Below are 26,324 nucleotides of genomic sequence, written 5' to 3' on the forward strand. Positions count from 1 at the left end.
TAGCTGAAAGGGGCTAATAATTTTGACCTTAAAAGGGTGTTAAAAAAATTAATAACTGCTTTCATTCTAGCTGAAATAAAACAACTAAGACTTTCTCCAGAAGAAAAAAACATTATCAGACATACTGTGAAAATTTCCTTGCTCTGTTAAACATCATTTGGGAAATATTTAAAAAACCGAAAACAAATCAAAGGAGGGCTAATAATTCAGCTGTATATATCAGTATAATAGAACACCTGTATAATAGAATGTCCTGTGGATAAATGCTGTTTTTAAATCAGTAATGATGTTTTCCTTTATTTTAGAGTAAGCTACAGAACGGCCTATCGCAGGGGTGAGAAGACAATGCATCGACGCAAGTCTCAGTGCTGCCCAGGTTTCTATGAGAGTGGAGATATATGCGTTCGTGAGTATAACTCTGTTACCTGTACAGACTCTTCTTAATCTTTTTTTGGGCCAGCTCTACCCATTGTCCCTTTTTCCAATTATTTCAATTTAATTCAATTCATTTTTGTTTCTGTAGCGCTTTTACAATGTAGATTGTGTCAAAGCAGCTTCACATAGAAGTGTCAGTCCAGTTTTCAGAGTTGAAGTTTAGTTTAGTTTAATTCAGTGTGGTTTAATTTTCACTGTTGAAAGTCCAAACACTGAAGAGCAAATCCATCGATGCGACACTCCACAAGTCCCGTACTATGCAAGCCAGTGATGACAGCGGCGAGGAAAAAACTTCACCAATTGATGAAAGTGAAGGGAAAAAAAAAACTTGAGAGAAACCAGGCTCAGCTGGGCACAACCATTTCTTCTATGGCCAAACTTGCAGAGCTTCAGTCTAGGTGCCGGAGGCTGGAGAAACCTGGACATCTATCGTGGAGAAGCTGCAGGAGGAGAGGTCACCGGCTGGTTTACAAGCTGGCTTTTCTGGATCAATGCTAAGACTCGCCTGTCACTGGGGCCTTACCGGAATCAATCTCATGCTCTCCACTAATCCATGACCACCACAGCAGCTGCTCAGGATACGGCCTGGTCCAGGATTATGGAAACCCCAGGAATAATAAAAACAAACTAACATAAGTGCAGATGCTTTTCAAAATACAATGTCTTTTGGGAAGTGTTCCTAGCTCCGGTTGCCCTAAATGATGCAGATTAAAAATTCTTTGGAGGATTTGGATTTCAAAAGCATTTGTGTTTTATGTGTATGCTAATGCAAAGAGATGTGTTCTTACAGTTTTTCTTGATTGCTTTGATGCAGCCGTCAACTCAAACTCCACATTTTCAAAACAGTTAACACACAGGCCTAAACAGCAGCACTCATGGTCAAAATGACACATTTTGCTTGCACAAACAGTGTCAAAACATTTAAAATATGCAACGAAAGCCAGTTTTACCGTCAAACAACACAACTTGCAAACAAGTATATGAGCTCTTTCGATTAATCACTACCCAATGGACAACAAAAACACAAAATACAGAGCTCAGTGTGAATCAGTACACCATTGCTTGCCATTGTAGCCTATTGCCAATGAAATTTGTTGTCTTTCTATTTGGGCTGTCAGATTTGCCTTTTTGCAAAGAATTGGATCCAGAAAAACAAATGCTTTGATTAAATTTATATTGAATTCAAACTCTGGCTGAAAACAGAAATACTCTAAAAAAACAAAACAGACAAAAGTAATACAATACTGGAAATTAGAGAAAACACATGTACACCAGTATACAGTCAAATCTATTGGGAGTATAGGACATAGCCACTGTTAACCTCCTCCATCCATGCTGGCACAGAACAACACAGACCTTCCACCGTTTTTAATGTTTGCAGACTGATTACTAATTAAAGATTTCTGTGAAGGAGTGCCAAACCAGTGCTTCAATGAATTCCTAATGATCTTGGTAGTTTCAAATGGTTAGGAATTGATGGTTTCTGTTTGGTTACCATAGCTAAAACAATGGAGTTTGGACTGCTTGAATGACATCCGTGTTAACTGTTTTGAAAAATGGTGGGGAAATGTGTCAACCCAATAAGAAAGGGTTTACAAATTTGCAAGACCTGTCTTCTGCTCTGATGGGATAGTGATGATGAAAATGAAGTGGAACCTAGTTTCTTTAACCAGGTCAAAGCAAACAAAAAAAACTGTAATCTAGTTTTAAACTGACAGAGTGTGTCTGCTTCCCGAACTGTGCTAGGAAGGCTGTTTCAGAGTTTAGGTGCCAGATATGAGTAAGATCTAGCACCTACAGTTGATTTTGATATTCAGGGAATAATAAAATGTCCAGAATTACAGTTTTTCTCAGTCGCTTTGGTGCATTTCTCACAACACTATTTACATTTGCACAACAGTTAGTCATTTGTGCACATCATACATTGTAAAAAATGGCTGTGATTTCAACTGTAAAAAACTGTAAAAATGCTACAGTACAAATCCCTAACCTGGTTAACGGTATCTTTCCTTTATATATACGGCGAATAACCGTAAATTGACTTTCCCAGATTTCCCTGCATGGCACATCACTTTTTATGCATTTGGTTGACATTATTATGGATCTTTTTAGTTGTTTCCGCATCAGTTATGAACATTAGAGATTTATGGTACATCTAATGTTGGTAAACAATGTTTATTTCTTGAATTTTATTTTATGCGTGTTACCATACTGGTGTTTAGTAGCTGTGTGAATGACACTGAGCACCTTCTATATGCTGATACTCTTTTCTGCTTGTGGGAAAAGTTGATTGTAATGAGCATTGGCTCAATATGTAACTTCCTCATCACCACCTGCATGTGGGTGTGCTAACGTGTCTAACTGTTTAACAAAAGATGTGTAAATGTTGATCGTTCAAAATACAGGCATTTTACTTCTATAAATGAATAAAATACGGTAATTTACCGTAAAAATGAAAAATTACTTTTACGGTTTGTACCGTATTTTTAACGGTAAAGTACTGGCAACCACAGCTGTCGTTTTTTTACCTTAAATTTTACGGAATTATTTTTTACAGAGTAGTAGCAGTTTCTCATTCCTTCCAACAAATTGCAAATGCTTTTGGACATGCATCAATTGCTTTCATATATCTCCCTGTTGTTTTATAACATTATCATTTGCTTATGTCACGTCAAAATTAACTAAACTTGTGAATGCTGAATAGTCATTCCATATAAAACTATTAGTCTTCATTTCATTACTTGAGTCATTACATACAAAAATGTTGAACTAGTTGTCAAAAACTGTCTAGCTAATTTTATAAAAAATTTAAATATTATTTTCCTAAATTTCTTGTTTGAATTGAACAATTTCATCAATGATTTACAGACCTCTGTATGTTGTAGGTTCAGTTCCAATATGTACTGCAATATTGTTTACAGTTGTGCACAGTTCTACTCAATGGAAGTTTATGTTTGTTGTAAATAAGGGTGTGTTTATTCTTTTGCACATTGCTGTGAATAAATTACGATTGTAAAGAGCAAATGCAGTAAAATGTGAAACATACATATTCAGTGTATTTTACTCAGATAACTCAATAAATGCAGTGATGTCTAACTTTACTTTAGTTTTCAAAAGGCTGAGCAAATAGTATTGAGTGCTGTCTTGAGAATTTTCAAAAAGTGTCACCAAAATCGGACTTATTTCGCATTGGAACAAACATACAGAGTAAACTGTCATAATGAAAACTTGACAGCCATTTGACTATCCTGTTCATAAACAATGGTGTCAGGACTTTTCATCTTGATGACACTGACACTTGATTGACATGAATACTTGCATTTTGAGGAATGAGCTATCCATTTTGAGCAAGTGACACGCTTTTGCAGGTTATCAACTAGGTTTTGCAGTTTGTGCTAATTGTTTTGAGAAATGCATTTACTGTTGTGCAAATGTAAATAGTGTTGGGAGAAATGTTCATTCATTGTTCATATATGAATCAATTTTGAAGACATGGATGGATGGATGGATGGATGGAAGGATGGATGGATAGATAGATAGATAGATAGATAGATAGATAGATAGATAGATAGATAGATAGATAGATAGATAGATAGATAGATGATAGATGGATGGATGGATGGATGGATGGATGGATGGATAGATAGATAGATAGATAGATAGATAGATAGATAGATAGATAGATAGATAGATAGATAACAACTCAAAAAGACATTTTTGAGCCTGAAAGACTCTTTTGTATGTTTGCAGTAATGTGACTGTAATCACATGCTCCTAAACTCGAGGATACATTAACTTTCTACCATGATAGATAACTTCACCATCACGATAATTCTGGCACACTGATATGAGTGTATCTGGTGAATAATGTTAACATTCTCTTGAAAGTTCTTTGCACTGAGGCTTATAATGTGATAATGTCTGATTAATCTCACCACACAAAAGACACACAGTTGAAGCCAGAATTATTAGCCTCCCTTTGATTTTTATTCTCTTTTTTAAATATTTCCCAAACAATGTTTATAACAGAGCAGGGAAATTTTCACAGTATGTCTGATAATATTTTTTCTTCTGGTGAAAGTCTTATTTGTTTTATTTCGGCTAGAATAAAAGCAGTTTTAATTTTTTTAAAAGGCCTTTTAAGGTCAAAATTTTAGCCCCTTTAAGCTAATTTTTATTTTATTTATAATCGTTATACAATAATTTGCCTAATTACCCTAACCTGCCTAGTTAACCTTATTAACCTAGTCAAGCCTTTAAATGTCACTTTAAGCTGTATAGAAATGTCTTGAAAAATATCTAGTAAAATGTTATTTACTGCCATCATATCAAAGATAAAATAAATCAGTTATTAGAAATGAGTTATTAAAACTCTGATGTTTAGAAATGTGTTGAAATAATCTCTGTTAAACAGAAATTGGGGAAAAAAATAAACAGGGGGCTAATAATTCTGACTTTAACTGTATATGTGACAATCACAACCAGTTATAAGATTATCTGATGTTTGAGGTACACTTATAGAGCACAGGATTTGTGGCCAGTGAGTTTCCAGAAGAGACAGGGTTTCCTAGACTCATCGTCTCTTTGTACTGTATCTCATGGGTTTTATGTGGTTTCTGCTTGTGTTTGTTTGCTTGTCTCCTCATTGAAGGACTGAAACCTGACCTTACTCTCTCTTGTTTTCGCTGTAGCCCACTGTGCTGAGAAATGTGTGCATGGCCGCTGCGTGGCCCCCAACACCTGTCAGTGTGAGCCGGGCTGGGGAGGGGCTGACTGCTCCAGCGGTAAGTTCTGCAGCTGTGCCTGCCTATCTCTTTCTCTCTCACATACACTCTCTTTTTGTCTCTTGTATAATTAATCTGAACTCCATTTTTAGAGTCTTTAAACATGAATCTAATCGAGTGACAAAAGCCATTCAAAATTTTATGTGAACTTTGAAAAAAAATCAGATATAGATACTCTGTTACTTCATCAAAATCAGCAAGTGTAATCACAATCTCAATAATCAGCATTTTCACACATTTTTTGGTCTCATAGCAAATAGAATAAACTAAGTAATAGATAATTTCACAGCCAATTAGGTTTACTCAATTCACCTATACCAAGTGTCTTTGGACTGTGGGGGAAACTAGATATTTTTCAAGACATTCTTCTATACAGCTTAAAGTGACATTTAAAGGCTTAACTAGGTTAATTAGGTTAACCAGGAAGGTTAGGGTAATTAGGCAAGTTATTGTATAACGATGGTTTGTTCTGCAGACAGTCGAAAAAAATAGCTTAAAGGGGCTAATAATTTTGTCCTCAAAATGCTGTTTAAAAAAATTAAAAGCTGCTTTTAACTAGGTTAATTAGGTTAATTAGGCAAGTCATTGTATAACGATAGTTTGTTCTGTAGACAATCGGAAAAAATAGAGCTTAAAGGGGCTAAAAATTTTTACTTTAAAATGTTTTAAAAAAAATTTAAAACTGCTTTTAATCAAGCTGAAATAAAACAAATAAGACGTTCTCCAGAAAAAAAAAATATTATCAGACATACTGTGACAATCTCCTTGCTCTCTTAAACATAATTTGGCAAATATTTAAAAAAGAAAAAAAATTTCAAAGAGAGACTAATAATTCTGGCTTTAACTGAATGTATCAGAAAGATCAAAAATGATGTGTATCTGAATAATAGGGTCATAGAGAAATGAGAAAAATAGACATGACACACAGTTCAAAATTAGCTTCAAAAAAGGAGAACGATATGGGCAGACAGACTATCAGGAGTCTTGAGTTTCAACTCTTATTGTTTGGTCCGGGTCTTTGCATGCCTCAGGCCCTAAACACGCTTGGCTGGTCGTGATTAGTTGACCATAGCAAATCTTAGTTCTGGTTTTATTACAGTGGTACATTAACAAGGATTGGCAGTATGGTTTCAGTCAGCTGTGATATGACTTTAATTCCCTCTGAAGACTCATTGTATCTGGCCTTTCCGGGCCACAAGATGCCAACAAAACACCCTGCAATGAATTGAGGCTGAGAGAATAAAGGCCTTTCTTAAACCGCAAAGAGCAAAACAAAGTGAAAGGAATGATTGGCCAGAAAGACAGGAAATGACCTCAGGGCTCAGCTCATGTGATGTCAGATCTAGGCCAGGGCAGCACAATATCACAACATTCTCAAATGTTACTGGCCACAAATCCTTTATTCACAAGTAAAAAGTGCTTTTTGTTTTTAACTTTTTAAGCCTTCTTTATCAATCTTTTTTTTAATCGTAAACGACCCATTTGCTTCCTATTATTTTTAGCTGTACAAAATTGCCCCTGATATGCTTGATATTGTCAACCGATAAATAAAAAAACCTTACACTTTTGGTAAGTGAAGCTTTAATCCAACAGTATTTGCTATATACTGACTGCTGTGGCATGTTTAGTTTACACATTTATTACATTTTTTTACTTTGAGTAAATAAAAAAGCCATACATAATCAAAATCCTTTAGGTCTGCTTGTTCAACTGGGTCATGTAAAGCATTGATATACTGTAAGTGTGTATATATATATATATATATATATATATATATATATATATATATATATATATATATATATATATATATATATATATATATATATATATATATATATATATACATATATATATATAAGCAATATCACACGAGTAGCAGTGCGATATGGCTGTATATCAGCACTGGTGGTTAGTTCCCCAACCAATTCAATTCAATTCAATTCAATTCAATTCAATTCAATTCAATTCAGCTTTATTTGTATAGCGCTTTTACAATGTAGATTGTGTCAAAGCAGCTTCACATAAATGGTCATAGTAACTGGAACAGTGTAGTTCAGTTTTTAGTGTTTAAGTACAGTTCAGTTCAGGTTAGCTCAGTTCAGTGTGATTTTAAAATCACATTACAGAGAGTTCAAATTCAAATTCATCGATGCGTAGCTCTACCAATCCTGAACCATACAAGCCAGTGGCGACAGCGGAGAGGGAAAAAAAAACTTCACCTGATAGGAGAGTGAAGAAGAATAAAACCTTGAGAGAACCAGACTCAGCTGGGCACGACCATTTTAATTTCTCCGCTGGCCAAAAGTCATGTGCAGAGCTTCAGTCACCGCGGTGGAGGCTGGAAGATGGGCTCAGTGAAGACTCGTCTGTCCCTGGAGCATCACTGGAATCAGACTCATGTTCTCCACTCCCCATGACCATCAGCGTAGCAGCAGCTCAGGATATGGCCTGGTCCTGGATATGGAAACCTTGGGATCATCTCGTCGCTGGTCTTGGATCCAATCAGTGACTCTGCATAATCTGAGGACCTAGGGATGAGTATCCCCAGGTGAAAATAGAGGATAAAGAGAATAATTAGCGTAGCTGCTGTTCATAGTGTATATAAGCAAGATGCAGAAGCCTGTGTGGAACCCGCTAGGTGATGCATTGAGTGTATGCTTTACTAAACAGATAGGTCTTTAATCTAGTTTTGTACTGCGAGAGTGTGTCTGAGCCTCGGACGTTATCAGGAAGGCTATTCCAGAGTGTAGGAGCCATGAAAGAGAAGGCTCGACCTCCTTTACTCAATTTGCTATTCTAGGTACTACCAGAAGCCCTTAATTTTGAGATCTTAAAGAGCGAGTTGGTTTGTAGCGAGACAGAAGGTTGGTTAGATAAACAGGAGCTAGATTATTTAGAGCTTTATAGGTGAGAAGTAATATTTTAAATTCAATACGAAACTTAACAGGCAGCCAGTGTAAGGAGGATAAAATTGAAGTTATATGATCATATTTACTAGACCTGGTCAGAACTCTGGCTGCTGCATTTTGTACTAATTGAAGTTTGTTAATAGAGGATGCTGGGCAGCCAGCAAATAGAGCATTACAGTAATCCAGCCTCGAAGTCATAAAAGCATGGACTAGCTTTTCTGCATCTGAGATGGATAGCATATTTGGTAATTTAGCGATATTTCTCAGATGAAAGAAGGCAGTTTTTTGACATGGGATATATGGTTTTCAAAAGTTAGATTGCTGTCTAATATGACACCCAGATCTTTTATAGTAGAGCTAAAGCTAACTTTGTATACCTCTAATTGTAGATTGAGTTGCGAGATCTGCTGTGTACTGTACAACAAGTGCCGATATACAGGCTCGAACCTGCAATCCAGCGACTTTCTTGCTGTGAGGCGACAGCACTACCTACTGTGCCACTAGGTTGTAATTTTTTTTGCAATTTTTTGTTTGCATTTAACTGTATTATCTTTCCATTTTTAAATATGTTTGGTGACTTAAATATTATGTGAATAAATAAATATGTTTAATAAATTTGTTTTATTTAAATGCACCAAATTTTATTGCCTAGATTCACTGAGAAGTAAAGTTTATAAACAAATTTTTCGAAAGGATCACGTGCTTATGATTGTTCACAGCTGTTCCAACTTTAGCTAATGACGATCCTTAACTCACTATAAATAACCAGACTTTTCTCATCTCAATATCTTCGTCTTGAAGAAACCCCCCCACCCAACCCTACTTTCCCTCCTTTCAAACGTGTGTCACGGTGGCCAGCGATTAGCGCTGTTGCCTCACAGCAAGAATGCCCCTGGTTTAATTCCTTTTCAAATCAGACGGCATTTCTGTGCGGAGTTTGCTTGTTCTCCCCGTGGTCGCGTGGGTTTTCCCCGGGTACTCCGGTTTCCTCCCACAGTTCAAAAACAAGCACTCTAAACAATTAATCCAAATACTTTAGCCAAACTCTGAGTACACCTTTCAGCATCCATATCTGACACTTAGCTACAACAAGCAAGAGGGGAGTCATCGAGATCTACCTGAGCTCAAACTCCCCTCTTGGCTTTCACCGGGAGGGAGCCCAGGGCTCGAGGATCTTATAAGCTCAGGGCTCTCTCCCGGGACAGCACGCCAAACTAGCTTTATTATCAATCATCAGCTAAGTGTGAACTCTAGAAATGGATAAAAATATTCATTTTTAAAATGGGGTGTACTCAGTTATGCTAAGCACTGTAAATAATGATTTACAATGCGTATACACTTACATTTTGCGTACAACATTGATGTATTAACAGCATCTAAACACACCGTATCGATAATAATAATTTATGAGCAACTTTACAGACTTTACTAATTAATCCTTATGAAAACTGAAACTGCATTTCTGACATCGTTGTTGTAATATCAGTGGAATTATGTTTACAATAACAATTGTTTAATGCAGTTTATTTATTTACTTACTGTCTCTGTTTACAGTACACGTTTTGATGATGAATGATAAAAAAATACATTATTTTCAGGTTCATTTGGGATTGATTTTTAGTATATAGATTTTTTTTTGGACAGTTACCATCCCCAATTTTTTTCATTGCCTCAGGTCAAAGTTGTGCAACAACGGTACAGAATCACAGAGAAAATGTTTAAGAAAATGTTTTAAGATGTTTAAGGAACATGGCAGGATCGAGGGTTAATATGAAACAATTACACTTCCTTCTGTACTAAGTTCCAAGTATTTTAATTGCAAAACGGTTATGTTTAAGTTTCTGGGCAATGTTAAAACATCTTAAACATAAATACATTTTTTATAGTATTATAAAGGTGGTTGATTCCACCGTATCTACACCTGATAAATAAGGGACTAAGTTGAAGGAAAATTAATGAATGAAAAGTAAAAAAGTTTATCTACAAAAGAATTGTCATGATTTCAAATATTTGTAAATATTTTGCTTTTTAAACTATAAAAATATAATAATGTTTATCTTTTAAATGTTTCAGTGTGTCATTCTAAAAGTGGAAAACGTATTTGTAGCTGTAAATGTTTATACTGCAGCTTCAACAATGTGTTAAGGCTGAAAAGTCATTTAGAGACAACAGATGTAAGTATTTTTTTTATTAGAATCACAGTCATGTTTAATCTCAAGCTTTAGAATGATCGGAAAAGTCTAGTGTGTAGAGTATAGTGAGATTTGCAAAAGCCAGTTGTGGAAAAGTTATTCTTTGAAAACAGTTGTTCAGCCATTTCTCTGAGCACTAATACACAGCTGTGGGATTATGAACTTCCATGCTTCATATTTTCCTAATGCTGTTGGTGGAGCAAGAGGGTCACTGAACTACAGACGAAAGTGCCTCATTGACGACAGTGTGAAAGTGAGATGTAAAGGCTGTCATATTTTAGTGATTAAATGGAACTGAAAGTGTAAGATTTGATTTGAGCTGTTTATAATTGGCTACATTCAGGATGAGATTTGCTTGCTTCTGTTTTTTTTTTGCAAAACCGAATGGTCTTTTTAGTTTTTTTTCTTCAGTGTTACATAATTCATATTTAGTGTTGCAAGCAGGCTTGTAAAATATGCACAAGACCGATTGATCAACTAACAGATTATTAATAAATACTGTTGGTCACACTGTCTGTCTTATTATTATGTCTAATTATTGGCCCCCAACTGAATTTTTTTCTTTTATTCTTTTTTTAAATATTTCCTAAATTATGTTTAACAGAGCAAGGAAATTTTCACAGTATGTTTGATAATATTTTTTTCTTCTGGAAAAAAGTCTTATTTGTTTCATTTCAGCTAGAATGAAAGCAGTTTATTTAAATTTTATAAACCATTTTAAGGTTAAAATGATTAGCCCCTTTTAAGCTATATTTTATTTTGATAGTCTACAGAACAAACCATCGTTATACAAAAACTTGTCTAATTACCCCAACCTGCCTAGTTAACCTAAGTTAAGCCTTTAAATGTCACTTTAAGCTGTATAGAAGAGTCTTTAAAATATATAGAGTCAAATATTATTTACTCTCATCATGGCAAAGATAAAATAAATCAGTTATTAGAAATGAGCTATTAAAACTATTGAGATTAAAAATGTGTTGAAAAAATATGCTATCCGTTTAACAGAAATTGGGAAAAAAAAATAAACGGGGCTAATAATTCTGACTTCAACTGTATATAAAGGCTATATATAAATATATAAAATATACAAATTTGACACATTTGAGGTGTCTGAGACTACCAGCTATAGAAAGAAATAAAAGTAGTGGCTGGAAGGGCTGCTTAAAAAGTGCTGGATAAGTTGGCGGTTCAATCCACTGTGGCGACCCCAGATTAAAAAAGGGATTAAGCCGACAAGAAAATGAATGAATGAATGAATGAGTGTGTGTGTGTGTGTGTGTGTGTGTGAATGAGAGGGTTTCCCAGTGCTGGGTTGCGGCTGGAAGGGCATTCGCTGCATAAAACAGATGCCATAGTAATTGGTGGATCAAGTATGGTTTTACCCATACTCAAAATTAGTCTTTTTCAATTAGCCCATACAAGTGCACACACTTGTGAGCATACACTTGCCTTGTTCAGGGCCACCTCAGATGTGAATGAAACACCAATTACCTTTCCAGCTTGATTATACGCTCTGTATATAAAAGGTCAAAACCTTTTATGGTCAAGCCAGTTAGTCCAATGTAGGTGTCCAGTGTCCAGGTCTTTCCAGTGCACAATGTTGATTTACTTTAAACTTAACTCATATCTGACTCCAATTTTAGTATGAGGTGGTTTAGAATATTAATATATTTATCCTCGTTTTATCTGACTCCAATTATAAACATTGATAAGATTATTTTGTTTCCTTTAACATTATTTTAGATTATGATTGAATATTCTCTTCAGTTCAGTATTTTATGTTATTCCCGTTCATTCGGATTCCTATAACATCCTGAATCTTCTACCGGCCGACTATACAATTTCTTAAGCACAAGCGTGTCAGTCTTGGTCACTAAACAGTGGCGATTGACCGATATCCTAAAAATGCAGAACCCTACTTACTCAGATTAGCATATTTTTTATGCGGTCCCCATAGAGCTGCTATCTCCTAAATCAAACAGAGCTATTTAGTCATATAATGATCATTACTGTAGAATTAAGCAGACCAGTCGTACTTAATGTGAAAATGTTCATCTGATTTATGTACAATGCTGTTTGTACAGTATTATCTTTTAGTCGATAATACTCTTTTAGTAGATATGTTATATTAGAGACTTGCTTTACCAAATAAAGTGAATCTAATTGGATTTGCATTTTAAACATTAAATAAAAGTTCAAAAATATTCTTTTTTATTTCATATATTAAAGTTTTGGTTATGATACTCCCAAAATAATTCCGCAGAAATCTGCAGACTTTTACCCAAACACTCCGCAAAAATAGCAAAAACGTTCGCAGATTCCCTAGTAATCTTTATACTATCCAAATAGTATTATAAGTTTAACAGTTTAACAGATGAAGATCTATCCCCTTAGATAATCTTTTACAGTCTAAGTATACAGTACATGAATTAATGCCAATGTGTTAGTCGGAGCTCTAAGAACATCGTATAGCATGCCACGATGCTCCGTCTACCGTCTTTAAGTCCGTTACTAACCTGTACAGAGGCTTGTGGTGTTATGGACTTAATGCAATGTACTAGAGATAATAACACAAACTCTGTTTGAATAATTCAAAACATAATTTATTAGCCGGGTAAATGTGTATTATGCCAATTCATTCAGTCAATTCATAAACGATTAATATAAGAAATCAAATTCTCAAAGATAAATCCAAGATTAAAAGATGCATACCTGACTTCAACATATACATAGCGTAGAACATGAAGTTCCATGTTACGGGCTGATCTGGATAACAGAATTGCGCCGAACATTTTAGAAACCTTCCCTCAAGTAACAAATCCAATAATTCCCTCCAAGGAAAGGGGTGTGTGAATAACAAAAAGGCATTTGCATTTAGTGAAAGAGTTTCTGCCTGAAGAAAAGATACCTGAAGTTATATATTTATTGTTTTGATTATGTCTATTTCTGAGGGAATGAGACCATTGTACCAGTCGCACTGAGACATTTCAAATGATATCAAACATGATTGATAAAGTCACTTGGGTTGATTTGGAACAGACAGACTTTGAAATGACCATTCTGTGTAAGTTCAGAAATTTTTCAAATGTAAAAGGAGGAATGGAGGGGAGCTGGTTTTTCCCCCATTCCCACCTGCTGGGTTGTGGAGTCGATTGTCTCTGTTTTTGGGTCATGTTTGAATTGTCGAAGACATCAAATATTTGTGATATCTCATGTCTTACAACCTGCTTCAGGCATGAAAACTGTGCTCATCGTGCTGTGTGTATTATTACAATTGGAAAATCATGGTAAAGCACTGACTAATCACTATGGCGTACAGACTTTTGTCATAGAAGTGAAAATCAGCTTTGTGTCTTTGTGCAGCGTGTGACCGTGATCACTGGGGCCCACACTGCAGTAGCCGGTGTCAGTGTAAGAACGAGGCGCTGTGTAACCCCATCACTGGAGCGTGCATATGTGCACCCGGGTACCATGGCTGGCGATGTGAAGACCTCTGTGACCATTCCACTTATGGCAACAATTGCCAACAGAAATGTCTGTGCCAGAATAATGCTACATGCCACCACATCACAGGCGAATGCGTGTGCAGTCCAGGATACACAGGAGCATTGTAAGTTTACCTGCATTTTTTTTTGCAAACAATAGAAGATGGTGTTGGAAATACCGTGGCCATGGGAACTAAACCGATACCTTTAATTTAAGTTAGACTGGTAAATGCATAAATGTTTTGGTGTCTCTGTGCAGCTGTGAGGACTTGTGCCCTCCGGGAAAACATGGACAGCAATGTGAGGAGCGTTGTCCCTGTCAGAACGGTGGTGTGTGTCATCATGTGACTGGAGAATGTTCCTGTCCTGCTGGTTGGATGGTACGCCTGGCTGTTACAGTTCTGAATGTGGCTCTCGTAAATATTAAAACTGAAATTTATAAGTTATATAGTTTCATCATGTTTGGCACTATTATTGCAGTCATTATGAAATGTCTTTGCATTGGAGGAAACATTCCATTATCCATTATGTCAGTGTATTGATGTTACTTTCAGGGAATGGTGTGTGGACAACCCTGTCCGACGGGACGCTTTGGTAAGAACTGCTCACAGGAGTGTCAGTGTCATAATGGAGGAATCTGTTCGCCATCCACAGGACAGTGTGTGTGCAGTTCAGGATACACAGGAGAGAGGTCAGTACAAGATGTAGCCCTAATGCAACTGTTGAACAGAATGAAATAAGCTACAAAAATAAGCTGCTTTAATAGTTAAAAAAAGAAATACATTTATTTTTTATTTTTTGCTGAGCAGTATTGTGGCTCAGTGTCACCTCACAGCACAAAGGTTGCTGGTACGAGTCAAGGCTTGGCCAGGTGGCAGTTCCATGTGGAGTTTGCATGTTTTCCCTGTGTTTGTGTCGGTTTCCTCTGGGTGCTCTGGTTTCCCCCACAGTTCAAAGACATGCAGTATAGCCAGTGGTGGAAAAAGTACTGAAAAATCATACAAGGAAAAAAGTACCCTTACTTGTTCTAAAATGTAGTGCAAGTGGTGTAAAAGTATCTGTTTTAAATATTATTTAAAGTATGAGTATGAGTAGTCAGTACCATATTGTAAAAAGCTGATTCCTTTTGATGTGATTTGTGGATGATTGTATAAACACAACATTCTGTAGTGCATTTAGTTATTATTTAAGGCCATTTCAGCCATCATATAGTTAAACCACCAACCGGATTTCACCTAGTAGGACATAATCCTGGATTTACATCTACAGTATGTTGGTCCTGGAACAACATTACAATTAATCATTCATTCATTCATTCTTGCATTCAATTTCTACCGCTTTTCCGGGGCCGGGTCGCAGGAGCAGCAGTCTTATGAGAGAACGCCAGACTTCCCTTACCCCAGACGGTTCCTCCAGCTCCTTCGGGGGAATCCCGAGGTGTTCCAAGGCCAGCCAGAGTGACATAGTCCTTTCAACCTGTCCTGGGTCTTGCCCAATGGTTCCTCCCGGTGGGACATGCCTGGAATACCTCTTTAGGTAGGCGTCCAGAGATATCCGAAACAAATGCCCGAGCCACCTCAGCTGACTTCTCTCATTGTGGAAGAGCAGTGGCTCTTCTCCAAACTCCTCCTGGGTGACAGAGCTCCTCACCCTGTCCATAAGGATCCTGCCACCCTGCAAAGGAAACTCATTTCGGCCACTTGTATCCGAGATCTTGTCCCAAAGCTTATGACCATAGGTGAGAATAGGAATGTAGATTGACCGTTAAATCAAGAGCTTTGCCTTTCGGCTCAGCTTCTTCTTCACCACAACAGACTGGTACATTGACCCCATTACTGCTGCCGCTGCAACAAATCCGTCCGTCAATCTCACGTTCCGTCCTTCCCTCACTCATAAACAAAACTCCAAGATACTTGAACTTCTCCACCTGGGGTAAGGACATTTCTCCAACCTGGAGATGGCAAACCACCTTTTTCCGGTGGAGCATCATGGCCCCAGACTTGGAGGTGCTGATTCTCATCTCAACCATATCACACTCGGCAGCAAACTGCCCCAGTGCATGCTGAAGGTCCATGTTCGATGAAGCCAACAGAACAACATCATCTGCGAATAACAGAGATAAATTCCTGAGGTCTCCGAACCAGATTTCCTCCAGCCCAAGACTACGCCTTAAAATTCTGTCCATAAAGATTATGAACAGAATTGGTGACAAAGGGCAGCCCTGCTGGTGTCCAACATTCACAGAAAACAAGTCTGACTAATTGCCAGCAATGCAAACCAGACTCCTACTCTGTTCATACAGGGACGAGATGGCCTCTAACCCCGTACTCCCAAAGCACCCCCCACAGAATGCCATGAGGGACACAAAACACATGTAAACAGGTTGGGCATACTCCTATGATCCCTCGAGCACTCTGGTGAGGGTATAAAGCTGGTCCACTGTACCACAGCTTGGACAAAAACTGCGTTGTTCCTCCTGGATACTAGGTTCAACCACTGGCCGGATCCTCTTCTCCAGTAACCAGGCATAGACATTCCCTGGGAAGCTGAGGAGTGTGATCCCTCTATAGTCGGAGCACACCCTCCGGTCCCCCTTCTTAAAAATGGGAACCATCACCCCAGTTGCCCAGTCCAGAGCTACTGTCCCCAACCTCCATGCAATATTGCAGAGACGTGACAGCCAAGACAGCCCTACAACATTCAGAGACCTAAGATACACAGGTTGAATCTCATCCATCCAGAGCTTGCAAACTACCTCAGTGACCTCAGCTAAGGTGACGGGTGAGTCCACCCCTTTATCCCCAGTCTAATGGCCATAGGGAGCACCCGCTCTTCACTTACCGATCCCCCGAGAAAAGTCTGTGAAAAATATGTTTTACGCAGCGGATGCCCTACCAGCTTCAACCCAGTACTGGGAAACACCCATAAACACACATTCACACAAACTTATACACTACGGCCAGTTTAGGTCATTCAATTCACCTATACTGCATGTCTTTGGACTTTGGAAACCAGAGCACCCGGAGAAAACCTACGCGAACACATGGAGAACCAGCAGGAACTCAAACCAGCGACCTTCTTGCTGTGAGGCAATAATAAATAATTAATAAAGCATTAAAAAAATATATAGAAAAGATAAACATTATACAATCCTTGCAATCCTTGTTTTTTTACACTTAGACTCGTGCAGTGTAAACCAGTTCTGTATTGCTGTAATTTCTGCAGATGTTAAACCTGTGAACAACATTCTCTTCCGTAGTAAATTTGCTTAAGATATATATCTGTAGTATATACAAATATAGTATGTATATCTGTGACATTTCTTACTTGAATTCATCTACCTGAAAAATGTCAAACAGACATAAACAATAAGTCGACCTAAAGTTTTGTAGTCTTTTGTAGTTTATGATTGTAATACAGAATGTCTAAAGTTTCCACTGGATTAGGTTTGCTATGGTATTGAAATTGTGGGGTGGGAGAGTTTGTTTATGCTGTAAGATTACATTATAATGCCATTATTCATCAGACTATTTATCACAGTGAACAAACATCACACAGGATACCTTAAAAACATTAGAAATACAGCTGAGTGTGCTGATTCCCCTTATGCTCTATAGTCAGTGTCACTGACATTGTCAGAATGGCATTTAATCATATGCATGCAGATAAATCAATGCAGCAGTTGTTTCTCATCCAGCAGCAGCAGAATGTGTAATTACAGTATGAGTGAGCATGCAGCATGTATTTAAACTGCAGAAATAGAAACGCAAGTGCATTTTTATGACTTAATAAGTGCTTTGGTTTCACCAGACGTCACTGTTACCTCCGGTTTACCCTGATTTCACCACACCCTAGCGGCTGCAGAATGATCGCTTAACAGCCGCAGGGAGGAGCCCGCTTATGTGTGTGTGCATGTGTGTGTGTGTGTTTAAGTGGTTGAGATTCAAAGAGAGTGCCAGGCTCTGCATGCGAGAGGTTATTAGTGGGATACTGAACAGAAAATCAGTCTCTGATTAGCATCTCTCTCATGCACAGATTTGGATTCAGGATGTTTTCTGATTGTTGAACACATCAGCTACAAGTGTAGATAAGCATGACCTTGCGACATGTTGAAATTGTTCTATTACTAAACTCTGCTCCTCAGGGACTGATAGAAGCTTCATTATGAGCGCAGACAACACAACACAAAGCAGATGTTACATTCTTTAGATTCTTTTGCTGCTGCTTATGTAATGAATAACCCCTTTAATCACATTTTAAAAGAGAAACTCAAAAGCAATTGCAAGGGGGTAACACTTTAAAATAACTATCCGTTATAACTAGTTAATAGTCCATTAATAAACTGTTAATTAATGGGTTATAAATGACTTGTTAAACAAAAGTTAATAGGTTGTGTAAGGTCCAGACAGTTGGTCCAATGACGGTGTCCACTGGTGGATGAAGGTTCAATACCTGTTCGGTCTTTCCAGTGCACAATGTTGATTTACTTTAAACTTAACTCATTTCTGACTTCAATTTTAGTATGAGGTGGTTTAGAATATTAATATATTTATCCTCGTTTTATCTGACTCCAATTATAAAACATTGATAAGATTATTTTGTTTCCTTCAACATCATTTTAGATTATGATTGAATATTCTCTTCGGTTCATCATTTTATGTTATTCCCGTTCATTCGGATTCCTACAACATCCTGAATCTTCTACCGGCCGAGTATACAATTTCTTAAGCACAAGCGTGTCAATCTTGGTCACTAAACAGTGGCAATTGACCGCTATCCTAAAAAGGCAGAACCCTACTTACTCAGATTAGGATATTTTTTATGCGGTCCCCATAGAGCTGCTATCTCCTAAATCAAACAGAGCTATTTAGTCATATAATGATCATTACTATAGAATTAAGCAGACCAGTCGTACTTAAAATATTTGTAACTTTGAGTAATCACTATACTATCTAAGTAGTATTATAAGTTTAACAGATGAAGATCTATCCCCTTAGATAACCTTTTACAGTCTAAGTATCATGAATTAATGCAAATGTGTTAGTCGGATCGCTAAAGACATCGTATAGCGTGCCACGCTGCTCCGTTTACCGTGTTGTAGTCCGTTACTAACCTGTACAGGAGCTTGTGGTGTTATGGAATTACTGTAATCTACTACGGGTAATAACACAAACTCTGTTTGAATAATTCAAAACATAACAATTTATTTATCAGGTAAATGTGTATTGTGCCAATTCATTTAGTTAATTTATAAACGATTAATATAAGACATGAAATTCTCAAAGATAAATCCAAGATTAAAAGATGCATACCTGACTTAAACATCTACATAACATGGAGTGTAGGCTCCATGTTAAGGGCTGATCTGGGTAAGCAGAATCGCGCCGAACATTTTTCAAACCTCCCTTAAGTAATCAAAGAATCCCCCCAAGGAAAGGGGTGTGTAAATAACAAAGGGCATTTGCATTTAGTGGAAGAGTTTCTGCCTATAGAAAAGGCACACCCTTCACAGTGGTTCAAAAGATACCTGAAGTTATATATTCATTGTTTTGATTATGTCTATTTCTGAGGGAATGAGACCATTGTACCATTGGACCAAGACATTTCAAATGATATATAACATGATAAAGAAAGTCACTTGGGTTAATTTTGAACATTCAGACTTTAAAATGACCCTTCTGTGTGAGCTGGGGTGGTTGAAGTTGAGTTTCAGGGGATTCAAATGTAAATGTAGGGGGAGCTGGTTCTTTCCCGCATTCCTACCTGCTGAGTTGTGAAGTCAATTGTCTCTGTTTTCGGCTCATGTTTGAATTGTCAAAGACATCAAAAGGTTTCTTATAGTTGTTAATTATTTATAACTGTGCCTTATAGGTAGCCAATATATAACTCACAAGCTGTTAATTAACAAGTTATAAACGACTTGTTAACTGTATTTTAATGATTTATAACTGTACGTAATAAATTAGTAATAGATCATTGTCACCGACTCGGTCCCAGTCATTCCCCTTGCTGGCCAGCAGAGGTTGTCATTGCCGGACTATTAGCATTACATCATCCTCAGACACTGATTGCAACACACCTGATGCACATCACACTGATCACCCACACACACACATATAAGCAGCCCAAACACTCACTCCAGTGCGAAGTCTTGTTCTGCCTTGCTGACATTTCTGAGCGTTCCATATCCTTGCCTGATCTCCTCATTATAACCCGGACTGTCCCTTGACCTTGCCTTGCCTGCCGCCTGCCTTGAACTCTGCCTTGCATATCGACTTAGATCCACGCCGCCTGCCTCTGACCCATGCCTGCCATTACGATCCTTGATTGCCAGCCACCAGCCTATCGCCCTTGTATTACTGCATTTGATGTGAGTTCACACACTAGTGCATACTGTGTGCTTGTTATTAAACTGTGCTTAATAAATATACTGCAAATGGATCCCTCTGTGTCAGACTCCTCGTTACAATTATGAACAAGCTTTTAGTGAATTGCTTAATAAAGACTTGTTAAGTATCAGTTAGTACTTTATATATGTTATTGGGACGTTATTCTAAAGTTGCAACTACTCTTCATTTATTAACTGTTAGTAAATGAGGAATAGTTGCAGCTTTAGAATATTGTCCCAATAACATACATAAGCACTTGACTAATTTATCAACTCACACTTTACAGATCAGTTGTTCATAGTTTGTTTACTATCTAATAATACCAGTTGTCTATTGGTTATCTATAAGGCACAGTTATAAATGAACTATAACCTATTATTTAACAAGTCTTTTATAACCCATTAACTAACAGCTTATTAATTATGTATTAACTAGTTATAACGGATAATTATTCTAAAGTGTTACCAAAATTGTTTTTTGAAACTTTCCAGTTGACATATTCAGTTTACTCTGCATCTGGGAGGACTCTGGGAGTAACTCAGAGGTTTGTGATAAATGGTTTGTAAGATTTGTAATCACTGAATGGAGATATGTGACATTAGTGGTGTTGAGTGAGGTTTCTCTGAAATATCACAGCGTGCAATACAATCAGTTATCTTACACTCTTTCATGTGTGCATGTGCCGTAGCGTTTCTTTCAGCTATCATTTGGTGCTCCCATTGCTTGCTACTTACAGAAAAATACTGAACTTGATGCATTGAGACAATTAAAGTAGCAATAAGAAATGATTCAACTACAAAAACACAGTCAAAAATTGCATTAAATTTCAGGGTTCAGATGCAAAAAGTGCCATCTAAAATTTGCGTCTAAAATTACCATTTCATGAGAGATTACTGTGTTTAGGTTAAAGGGGTGGTCCACCTATGATTTCATATTTTAAACTTTAGTTGATGTGTAATGTAGCTGTGTAAACATAAACAACATCCAGACCTTGGTTTTTACAAAGTTCGCTTAGCAAAGCCTACAATGAACGAACTTTAAGAACTACAAAAAATACTTCCGAGCCAGTGAGATCACAAAGGTACTTTTACCGCGCGCACACACTGTGCAGCTAAGGGGTGTGGAAAGAGGCGTTGTAATGTTACAGCAGAGAGAGCTAAAATGGCGTCCAAACGCTGCTGTTTCCACAGAGCTTCTTCTGTTTCTGTATTTAGGCTTCCAAATGACACGACACAAAGACAGAAGTGCTCACAGTTCAATATTAATTATGTTCCAGAGAATTATAAAACACATAGCAAGCATGATTTGACAAAACACAGCTTTCAAAATCTCTCCCAGTTCACTGCTGGATTTGGTTAAAATCTCCTCGAAGAAAGGAGCAGCTACAACAAGAAGAAGCTGTGAACTCTAAGCCACAACCTGTGTTTTTATTTGTTAAAATTGAACATGACATGTACAGTGACTAGCGTTAATGGTATGCTGTTGCAAAGATGTAAACAATGGGAAATGCTGTTTGGCACTGCTAACTATTTAGCTACAAATTCATATTTATCAGTCAATCCGCTGTAAACACACACACACACACACACTCTTCACCAGCATGTCTCTCTATGCGTGTGCGACTGTGCATGTCTCTCTATAGGTGGCTTTTCCTGTGTTCTACATCTCAGATAATGAAGTCGCAAAAGATATGTAAACGATTCATATTACTTACACAGGCATATTCCAGATATGTGTAAAAGACGTTGTGTAACGCATTGAGATAAAAAAAATAGAGAAGAGCTTGCCTAACTCTTGTAGCTGCAGAAAAATCAGTCAAGGCTCACACAGGTCGCAGTCCACATCTTATGCTTCATTCTTCTGTCAACAGTGTCACTGTATATTAAGAAAATAACTTAATTCGAGCATCAAAGAAAAAGAAACATCAGTCCCGTGCACATGCGCTTCTTGTGTTACATGCGTCTAAGTAAGATTTATGAAAAAATAATGTGATTTCCGTTTTTTTTTTTTTTTTTTATTACTTTCTGGACCACCCCTTTAAGTAATTTCACTTTTATGACTAAGCTATACTGTAGGTTAGGTTCTTTTAATTGCCTGCAAAACTGAAATAACAGTTTTTAAAATCTGAATTCTTCATTTACTCTTATGCATTGCAGTTTTTCTCGGTCGGTACATTTCTCAAAATGTGCAAAACAGAACTCAATTTCTCAAAACATTGTGTACAAATCGCAAAACACCATGGATTACCTGCAAAACAGGATTACTTGTCTCTTGCTCAAAATCCTTAGTTCATCTTTCAAAACTACATTTCTGTGTCAAATAAACATGCAATCATCATCAGAATGACAAATCCTGTAGAGGGATATAACACATATTCTTATCATCAACTAACATAAATTTAGAAGTTATACTAGATTAATTTAAATTAAAAACAATCCTTCGTTTCATTAGTTTCAATTTCAGTCATGTTAACAGAGAGCAAACACCTTATTAAAATCAGAGACTTGGATAATTAACATGTTGTGATTGACATATGTTGACAGGTGCCAAGATCAGTGCCAGGTTGGCACATATGGTATCGGCTGCAGCCAGGCATGTCGCTGTGTAAATGGCGCTCAGTGCTATCATGTGAGTGGAGCATGTTTGTGCGAGCAGGGATACACCGGAGAAAGCTGTGAGGAGCGCATTTGTCCGGATGGTCAATATGGCCTTAAGTGTGACAGGAAGTGCCCATGTAACACCAACAACACACGCAGGTGAGACAAACACTGCAAATATGTTTTCATCTTTTCAGTACTTACATGGCGCATGACACAGGTCAAAATTTTTTTGTTTAATGACAGGAATCTTTAAGTTTGTGCTCTATTTAGTGAATTTGATTGTAGGGCAAGTTTGGAATGAACCCTTAAAGACCTAAAAGTATTTTGTGGGCACCTAATGGGCCTATATTATTATTATTTTTTAAACCGGTTTTATTGTTATTTTAGCAGTCAGCCTCAAGTGTCATAAATTATTTTAAACAGGACAACCTAGACAAGCTTCAATCTGTATCATTTAAAGGTCCAGTCTAAAATATTTTTATTCCAAAAACATATGAACAGACAGAAAATAAAAAAAACATTTTTTTAAAAAAACTGGCATTTTCTAGTTATTACAAACAAAACCTCATGAAGGTTTTTTTTTTTGTTTAGAAATACATGCTATGATGTTTTATACTTTCAAAATACATTTTGTCTACATCCACCTTTCCCTGAGCAAGTTATAGCAATTTATTTCAATGTTATTCTAAGGCGTTTTTCAGTGGGAAAAAACTAGTGCATTTATTTACTGAAAATGTATTTGCCCAAAAGTTCTGGGAATGAACTAAACAGAAAGATTGTTACAAAATAACAGAACACTGAAGCAAGTTTGACTTTTTCCAAATAATATATTTTCAGTTACCATAAACAACACCAACACACATAATAAACAAATAAAAAATAATAAATAATAAATAATGCGTCAAAGTCCAAATAAAAATGGTGCAAATCCTCAGTAAAAACTTAGATATAAATATTTACTATACTATAAATAGTTACATAACTAAACTAGATTCCATCCTTAGGTTTTATGTGCCAGTATATGGTGTTGACCCTGCTGCTTCTCAACTTTTGCGTTGCAGACAAAAAGCCGCACCGTCATTTGCGTCCTTTGAAAACAGCAAGACCAGCACTTTGCACACTTTTTAGCCACGAGCGGCTGTTTCAGTCTTTAAGGGTTAGCAAAATAAAACAAACCAATGCCTGTGAAATCCAGAGTTTGATTCAGAGTTTATTGGTTGCTTTCAATTTGAAGGCTGCCGTCTATGAGGCTTGTGGCATAAGAATGAAACTTAGTTTAATGCAATAATCTATATTTGTATAGCGCTTTTACAATGTAGATTGTGTCAAAGCAGCGTAACATAGAAGTTCTAGTATATTGAAATTGTCAGTCCAGTTTTCACAGTTGAAGTTCAGTTTAGTTTAAATTTCACTGCTGAAAGTCCAAAAACAGAAGAACAAATTTATTGATGTGCAGCTCCACAAGTTCCAAACCAAGCAAGCCAGTGGCAACAGTGGCAGGAAACTAAACTTTCATTCATTCATTTATTTTCTTGTCGGCTTAGTCCCTTTATTAATCCGGGGTCGCCACAGCGGAATGAACCGCCAACTTATCCAGCAAGTTTTTACAAAGCGGATGCCCTTCCAGCCGCAACCCATCTCTGGGAAACATTAACACACACATTCACACACACACACACACTCATACACTACGGACAATTTAGTCTACCCAATTCACCTGTACCACATGTCTTTGGACTGTGGGGGAAACCGGAGCACCCGGAGGAAACCCACGCGAAGGCAAGGAGACAAAGGCAACTCCACACAGAAATGCCAACTGAGCCGAGGTTCAAACCAGCGACCCATCGACCTTCTGGTTGTGAGGCGACAGCACTACCTACTGTGCCACTTTACCAAGTTTAGTACCAAGTTTAGTACCAAGAGAGAAACCAGGCTCAGTTGGGCATGACCATTTCACCTCTTACCAAGCTTCTTGTGCAGAGCTGCAGTCTAGGCGCTGGAGGCTGGAGAAAGCAGCAGAACAAAACTAAACTACATTTTGTTGCCTTTGACATGTTTAAAGACAATAAAGTTAAATCTAATCTAGTCTTAGGCCCAATTCCAATTCTTTTTTTGTACCCCTACTCCTTGCCCTTCCCCTTGGGCCTTACAACCGAGGGTTAAGGGGAAGGGCTTCAAAATGTACCCCTAAGAATTGGGACAACACTAGAGTGCCTGCACACGTCATCATATGTCCTTGGGATCTATTGCTTCATATGAGATCAGATGATGGCGACTGCTGTAGTTATTCCAGTTGTGTAATTTTTTGGTATTTATCTTCAGAAAATCACTGAAGGCATATATAATGTTATCATAGCGATCTAATGTGGCAATAAGATCGTAACTGTACTGTGCATTTACACAGTGGCCATACTCATCAATGTAAACACACAAAAACAGCATTAACATTATAGCACACAGTGTAAAAAAAGCTCATTGACAGCCACTAAACTTTTCTGATAGGTTATTCCAGTGTCATCGAGTGTCAGAAAGTTGTGGGACACCTGTACAGGAGTTATGATTAGGGATTATAGATCGCGAAATTTAGCGTTTTTTATTTTAGTTTTTTTTAAAAAGCATGACGGTAAAACATGAACGCTGTTATGAATATATTAAAACATGTGTTTGTTTATTGTAAAAATTCATTGTAATGACAAAAAATACGAATTTGTGGATCTCCTTACTTCCGGGTGCAGCTGTTGCTTGAGTATTCTGGGAATTTTTTCTACCCCTTGGTTTCAAGTGTGGTCCTAAAAAGTCTTCGTTTGAAGGGGTGTATACCCCTTGCCCTTAGCCCTATGCCTTCAAGCTAAAGAGAATTGGGACACCACTACCCCCTCACCAGTACGCGCAAAACGAGGGGTAGGGGTAAGGGAAAGAGCTAAGGGGTGGAATTGGGATTGGGCCTAATAGTCAGTGACAACCATCTCGTCTAGTGCAATATGGGCAGATTAGAATTGAGTGATTATTCTAAAACTGTACAACATATAATGATTTATTTTTTGTTGTTTGCATTACATAAAGAAATTAGATAAGCTCTGTGCTCACTGTCTACTAAATATTTTTCATCAAATGGTGCAAATGATGTTAAAGAACTCTGGATAGATTCTTCAAAAAAGGCAACTGAAATGACACAAAATGATAAATCTTTTCTTTAAACTGTGACAGGCTTTTGACAAGGCTTTCTGCAGCAAACAGTGAATCAAACAAAGATTAGATTTACTTTGTGAACATAATTCATGTACGTATCTGCAGAAGAATAAAAGAAAAACATGAATCTAATAAAAGAAATCATGAATTTACAACAAATTGAAGTTGGAAAAAGAAAAGAACACGTTTTTAAACAATGGTTTTAATAATTAATTTGTAATAACTAATATTATTTGTCTTTGCCATGATAACAGTACATAATATTTGACTGCTTATTTTGCAAGATATTCAGCTTATAGTGCAATTTAGAGGCTTGGCTGGTTTACTTTTGTAGGCAA

The 26,324-nt window shown here is 37.1% G+C and overlaps 1 protein-coding gene across 1 annotated transcript in view; it reads left to right on the top strand.

Moving 5' to 3' along the window:
- Nucleotides 1-26,324, top strand: part of megf10 (multiple EGF-like-domains 10) — a 92,467-nt gene that overhangs the window by 25,375 nt on the left and 40,768 nt on the right. The window contains exons 4-9 of the mRNA NM_001423788.1: nt 306-406; nt 5,127-5,219; nt 13,687-13,933; nt 14,068-14,188; nt 14,363-14,499; nt 22,741-22,953. Of these exons, the coding sequence (NP_001410717.1) occupies nt 306-406; nt 5,127-5,219; nt 13,687-13,933; nt 14,068-14,188; nt 14,363-14,499; nt 22,741-22,953 (912 nt within the window). The remainder of the gene's footprint in view (nt 1-305; nt 407-5,126; nt 5,220-13,686; nt 13,934-14,067; nt 14,189-14,362; nt 14,500-22,740; nt 22,954-26,324) is intronic.

This window comes from Danio rerio, chromosome 10 (genome assembly GCF_049306965.1).
Source record: "Danio rerio strain Tuebingen ecotype United States chromosome 10, GRCz12tu, whole genome shotgun sequence".
Classification (NCBI taxonomy): Eukaryota; Metazoa; Chordata; class Actinopteri; order Cypriniformes; family Danionidae; genus Danio; species Danio rerio.